At 41.5% G+C, this 6,410-nt stretch overlaps 1 protein-coding gene and 1 long non-coding RNA gene across 2 annotated transcripts in view; one reads left to right on the top strand and one right to left on the bottom strand.

The window, feature by feature from the left end:
- Window positions 1–2,444, top strand: part of LOC133459686 (uncharacterized) — a 2,705-nt gene extending 261 nt beyond the window's left edge. The window contains exons 2-3 of the long non-coding RNA XR_009784066.1: window positions 1–60; window positions 1,229–2,444. The exon at window positions 1–60 is cut by the window's left edge and continues 43 nt beyond it. This is a non-coding gene — a long non-coding RNA (uncharacterized LOC133459686). The remainder of the gene's footprint in view (window positions 61–1,228) is intronic.
- A 369-nt stretch (window positions 2,445–2,813) lies between these two features.
- LOC133459684 (transmembrane 4 L6 family member 4-like) lies at window positions 2,814–6,410 on the bottom strand. The gene is made up of 5 exons (XM_061739876.1): window positions 6,166–6,410; window positions 5,845–5,910; window positions 3,583–3,719; window positions 3,313–3,499; window positions 2,814–3,227 (listed from the first exon to the last, which is right to left on the bottom strand). The coding sequence occupies exons 1-5, from the start codon at window positions 6,340–6,342 to the stop codon at window positions 3,219–3,221; spliced, it is 576 nt and encodes a 191-aa protein (XP_061595860.1). The 5' UTR covers window positions 6,343–6,410; the 3' UTR covers window positions 2,814–3,218.

Genomic DNA, 6,410 nt, shown 5'->3' on the forward strand with positions numbered 1-6,410 from the left:
CCTGACGGATGTCCACGCTCGGCGATGGTCGGCCGGCCAAACAAGCCCTTTCTTCCTCCGGTTAGTAACTGATTGCGGTAGTTTCGGTGTCTTATCAGTCGAGGGAGGAAAAGGAGGAATCTAAATAACAGAAAAAGCATGTCGGCGTTGCCTTTCAGCACACGTGTGGTCTCTGAGGACCAACCGGGGGAAACCGCGTTGTGCAAATAGGTTTCTGGAGAACTGGAAGTCACTTTCTGATCAAAGATTACTTTTATCTGTTATTATGACGAATAAAAGGAAGCACGGACGTTTAGTCGTTCCTCCTCCACATGGAAATTTGAAAAAGAGAGAGATTTAATGTAATTATACAGACGGTTAAGGTCAAACAGATTAGCGCCCTATATTAGATCAAACATAACAGTTAACGTTTCCACAGCAATAACCAGAACCAGAAGGATTTATTTTTCACTTGATTCCAAAAGAGCGAAAACCAAAGAAACAAATTCCCCATTAAGCTAAATTCACATGAGCTCAGTGTAAAAGTAAAGTAAATACGCCCATAAAAGCCAGTTATTGAGTAGCCATCCGGCTGACAACAATGTCACGGCTGTTTCTAAGTGGGGACACCGACCCCTCGTACAGTTGTCGGGTCTCCAACCGTGAACCCGGTCCTGAAGCTCCTTCTACAGACTCTCAAAGCAGCCCCGGGATCTGATACCCCTTTTCCACCAAACCAGGTTCCAGGGCTGGTTCTGGAGTCAATGCTGATTTTGGGACCGGGCTTTCTGTTTCCACTGACAAAGAACTGGCTCCAGGCCAGAAAAAGCGGTTCCAAGGTAGCACCAACTCTTTGCTGGGCCAGAGAGGGTCACACCAGAACCTTGATTGTGGTCCTTGTAGGCATAAGCATGTGTAGTATGTATGTGGATATGTAATGTGCTTGTATATATGTATGTACATGTATGGATATATGTGTAGGTACGTCATAAGTAGATAGGTATGCATGTATATGTGAATAAGCTTTTTGTTGTTGTTAGCTATTATTCATTTGTGTTTATTTCATATAAGGAAAATGTCTCAAACATGTCAGACAAAAGAACATTTTGAAATGTAAGAAGGGGGGGCATTCACAAGCCGAGGCTTCAGCCCTGACCCTTTGGTCGTGACCTAAGTGTTCATGCTTGGTGGTGACCAATACATTTTTTTTTCATTCATTAATTTAATTCATTGTTCTGTTGGTGTACAGAACCGATCAAACCAATCACGGTCAGCAGGGCGACTCTACTGGACCGTACAGGAGCCCGTCTGTGGAAGACCTGCCGGGTGGATTCGGCCAATCCTGAAGGCAGTCTTTCAATGACCCGAGGACATCTCCGGCTGAGGTCCAGCATGGTTTCCCAGAATCCTCTCTGGACCAACGAAGTCATTTCTCCATAGTCTGACTGAACTCCTCCCACTCAGACTGGAGCCCGCTGGGCCTGCTGGTTCCGGTCGTCTATACTGGGTCTGGGTTCACCAGGTTCAACAGACGTAACTGGGCTGTTTACCACATGACTGAAGTGATTATTAAGATTCAGGAATGTTTTATCGTGTAAAGTTTTTCTAAAAAAAAACAAACTCAGTCAGTGTTTTGAGAAAACGTCCCATAGTGAAGTTAAAGGGGACCTATTATGGAATCTAATACCTATTTTAAACAGGCCTTGAATGTCTTAAAAACAAGCTTTTGATTGTTTTTGCTAAATAAATTAGAAATTCAGCCTCTGAGCCATGTCTTTATCTTCCCATTATCTAACCTCATTATCTATGCGGGATTCTGAGTGGGCGGGGCTATGATAATGAGGCTCTGTGCTGATTGGCTGCCTGAATGACGTGATACACCGCTACGAAAAAATGGCGGAAGCTCCTGCCGGCGGAGTTAGTTGTGTGCATGGTTTCACGCATCAGAGGCAAACCTATGTAAATCGCTCCCGTATTTACGTAACGACAGGAGCAGAATCTGAACGGCTCGTAGATCCACATCACACTGGACGGCTCATCCGTGCGGCTGTACAGACACTGCAGAATTTGGTTGCTTTCCTCCTCCTCTGAGTTGGCAGGCTGAGGGGAGACCACTTTATATATGTTAAAGCAAGAGAAAACGTGTTTTTCATAATAGGTCCCCTTTAATAATTTTGACCTTAGCTGGAGGTCATTATGAACCACATGCAGTATTTCATAGTTCAATTTTATTCTGAACTATCAGGGAGAAAAGAAACTGAATTCTGGAGGGACGCTGAGTGTGTTTTTGAGAAATGTTAGAAATTATTACAGTAAATAAATACAAATCCGGCTGTTCAGCAGTAGCTTTATGTTGGATCTTCTCTTTTTTTAGTGATAATTTAAAACTATACAGATCCAGATGTATTAGGTGTGGATGTATTTGATCACTGACACTATTTTTATTATAGCTTTACTCTTTTTTTTTAATAAATATAAGGCAACAGTGCAAGTTTTCTGATTGACTTCATGGTTTTCTTATATAAACTCCGGGAGAGGCTCAGAAATGGCTCCTAAATACTTCATCCAGAAGGTGTCTTCCCACCTGTTGTCTGGGCAAATGCCAAGAAGTGAGGACATAAAGGACATCAGTTACCATAAAACAGAAACGTACTCAGTGACAACGCCAGCACAATAACAGAGATAATAAAAACAATAATTGTTAATCTCTTCAGTAGTTCCTCCAGCATTAACCTAGTTATGCCTGATATACGAAATAATACACAGAAAATTATATCTTTTACAATTGAAAGTGTTTATTATATATTTAAATAAAAAACACTTGTTTTCTAACATATTCTTTTTGTATATCTGAACATATTGGGTAATTTTATTTACTTCTATTTTCATTGTATTCAATTTTAGATTTTAAAATTGTATAACTCTATTATTTTCATTTTTTTGGGGGGGGGGGGGGGCAGAGGGCTCAGACAGGTAAGCGACACCAGGCACCAATAACAAATCCCACCACACTTTAATGCTGATTCTGGACACATTATCAGCAAGTTTAAATCATCTAAAATACACACTTGGATTATTGATTTTTTACAGAGTACCAATGTCAAGCAACAGGAAATAAACATGAAAGCAGATGAGAATAAGCATGTTATGCAGATGTATGCAGGAGCGTCTCTCTCAGCCTTCCAGGAGGGGGTCTTCTTTTTCAGATGTAAATGCTCAAATACTTCCTGCCTGCAAACTTATGGCCCCTGGAAGTTAGAACAAGCAAACAATCATTAAAATGAGAGAGCGGAAGGGAAGCTGAGATAATCTGATATCATACAACTACCAAACCTCTTTTCTGTTGCAGGTTCCGCAGATGCACCCGGCGAGGCCGTTGATAACCTGGCTGGCACACAGCAGGGCCTGCAGGCAGCTGGCCCCCATCAGCACGAGGAACAAGCTCATGTTGAACTGCACCACATTCCTGGGCTCTAAGCAGGTGGCCCACATCTGGTGGTTACTCACGTAGGTCAAGTTGCTGCGTAAACGAAGAGGTTAAGAAACAGTCAGAATGTCATGACGTCAACGAGAGATATTATCAAAGTTACTCAAATTTGTTACCCGTTTTTGAAAGGTGTGTCCCACTTCTTATCATCGATTCTGCATAAAGGCCCTTCAGAAAATCCAAGCAGAGCCACGATGAAACTGTACGCCGCGCCCGCCGCGCCCACAGCCGCAAACACCACCGAGAAGAACATCTGCCGAGGTCAAACGAGAGCGAATGTCAGAAATCATTAAAAGTTGTTAAATTAATAACCTGGGTTATGAACAAATAGAGAATAATAAAGAACCTTAGACAAATAGCAGTTCTCATCCACCCCAAACTCAAGAGTCCAACATGGCTGCTATTCACACCAACAAAGTAAACTTTAACTATAACTGTTTTTGGTTTATGCACATAAAGTCAGACACATGCTCTTCATTTTATATAGATTTTTTTTTTTATCAGGGCACATGTTGCTATGACATTTGTATGTGTTAAATACAGTATTGTTGAAGTAATATTGATCACGATCACTTGAAAAAGGTTGCAACTGGAACTTGATGAACTCTGGTGTATCATCATCATCATCATCATCATCATCATGTTCCAACTTCTGAGGAACGTGCAGCTGACCAGAATAACTAGAGGATTTCTAGGATTTCATTCCAGTTAGATTGCTGGTTTTAATTTTCTGTAAAGTAAAAATTCTGCCCCAAATTATCCACAATATTTCAGCAAACCGACAGATAATGGGGTAATATCAATCCTATGTGAATACACAGCTCTCTAACTCTGGAAAAAAAATCAAAAAGTTAATTTGGTTATTTCTGTGTGTTTAATTCAAGAGTTCACCTGTGAAACGGTGTTCTGTTTTCACTGAACTCCATCTCTATATTGAAATATATCCCGGCATACAGTAAATGTCTGTACATTTTTGTGAAACACATCATTTTTTCTATCCTACACAAATGTGCCACATCAGCACGTATGGAGGATGTCAGGCCAGCAGCGTTATATGACCATGTTGGCTTTCCATACAGGGTCAGACTGCGCTGGATCACAGATGATCCGCGGTCCTAAAGTCCTAAAGTTATATTTCTCAGAAGGTGACGGTCTGTAAAAGCATAAACAACCTAGTTGAAAAAATAAGGCAAAATTCACTGTAGCAGGGCGAGTGCTACTGGGGCCGACCGAAGGGTGGAGAGACACGGAGTTTCGTGCAGACCCGTTTATTTCAGTTTCACCAACACCAGAAACCCTCACACAGTGCAGAAGCACAGCATTAGACAGCTCCTCCGACATCCCCTTTGCTGCTGTCCAGCTCTGCCTTATAAGGCAGGCAGGGTGGAGAGCGGCAGCCACTCAGGTGGATGGGACACAGGTGCGCGTGTCCCATCAACCTCTCCACCCTGCCACATTCACCTTGTGCATTGTTTAATAAAAAGCTATGGTGTGTTGCCATTCAAACTCGAGGAAACCGTAGGACACGTATCGTCATGGAGATGCATGAAGCACCATCCAACTGTGCCACTGACATGAGAAAACCCTAAGAAACCTACTTATATCTATTGAGGGAGGATTGTTTAATTTAAGAAAAGCTTCAGGCCTAATTTAAGCAAAGTAGGTCTTTATTGCACGTTTGTTTTATTGCACTCCGCTGCTGCTGCTGCTGCTGCACAAACTAACCAGCTCAGATAAGCAGTTGATAGATAGGTTGGCTTAAGGTTTTTCTCTCACTAGAGGTGTTTTTACCTGCCAGTGTTTGTTATTTTTTATGTAATAATTGCTTGGAAGTCATGTTCTGGTACATGGAAAGTGCCTAGATACAACTTCTGTTGTAATATATAAATAGATAAAATTGAATTTAATTTAATTGATGCCACTTTTCTCATCCGCCTATTGCTATTTGTTTCTTGATTCGGTGTCGCAGGTGAGCAGGTATTATTAGTCCCATGTAAATAGGCCATAAAAATGCCATCCAGCCAAAACAATAAAATAGGTCACAAATGGAAATACAGTTTATCTCTGTGCTTCTGGTATTAAAATTATTCAAATAACAAGAAGTTGTTGACTTTGAGCTCATTGCAGAGTTGTAAGTATTTTCTCCAGGACTTGAGACTAAAGAAATGTACGTTGCTGTGGGTTTTTTTTTACCCGTATCCAAAGGACCAGCATCTTGTGCAACAATGATGCAGAAACACACGTAATGTTTTGCTCTTTATTTTTTAAACATAAAAAAAGAGTTTACAGTTCAACATTGAAAACTCAAATCTATTTTTCCTGTATTTGCTTCTTGTTCCCCGATTTCATTCGACTCTTACTAAAGTCTGACTACTCACCCCAAAGCGATTTGCACAGCACCCATCTTCTCCAGTCAAGTGGATGTAAAGTGCTGGGATCAACCCCTGTGGTTGGACACATCAGTTAGCACAAAGATTAGACGTGATAATATGTATCCTACTGTCTGCCAGATTCAAACTGACGTATTTCAATTTTCAGAGAATCACACTAAAGGATGGTGTTGGTGTGCAGCGAGAGCTTGAGAAAGTGTGTGGATTCATCCAAACAGAGATTAAAGTCCTGCTAGATACAAAAATGTGTGAAATATTTTTGCAAAGTGTGCAGCATGTGTGTAAAACCAGTAAAAGAGACAAACTCACCAGGACACCCCCTCCGATGAATCCCCCCATGTATTTAACCTGCTCGGTGATGTGTCCTTCTCTGACATATTTGACATCCCAGTCGGGGAAGAACAGTAAAATGTTGCAGATAATGGACAAAAGTACGATGGGGTACAGACTAACAGAGATGCAGAGGGAACATTTTCCGGTGCACATCTTGACGGACTGAAAACCACCCAGCTGCTGTTTGTGAAGATACAGCTCACATGCTTCCTGTTTCTGGA

Source organism: Cololabis saira, chromosome 14, assembly GCF_033807715.1.
Source record: "Cololabis saira isolate AMF1-May2022 chromosome 14, fColSai1.1, whole genome shotgun sequence".
Lineage (NCBI taxonomy): Eukaryota > Metazoa > Chordata > Actinopteri > Beloniformes > Belonidae > Cololabis > Cololabis saira.

Bases quoted from the DNA above. Each gene is read 5' to 3' on its own strand.
- LOC133459684 (XM_061739876.1), bottom strand. From the start codon at position 6,342: ATGTGCACCGGAAAATGTTCCCTCTGCATCTCTGTTAGTCTGTACCCC. The intron at 5,911-6,165 runs GTGAGTTTGTCT...GTCCAACCACAG, and splicing joins TCATCGGAGGGGGTGTCCTG to GGGTTGATCCCAGCACTTTA. The intron at 3,500-3,582 runs GTAACAAATTTG...TCGTTTACGCAG, and splicing joins GACACACCTTTCAAAAACGG to CAACTTGACCTACGTGAGTA.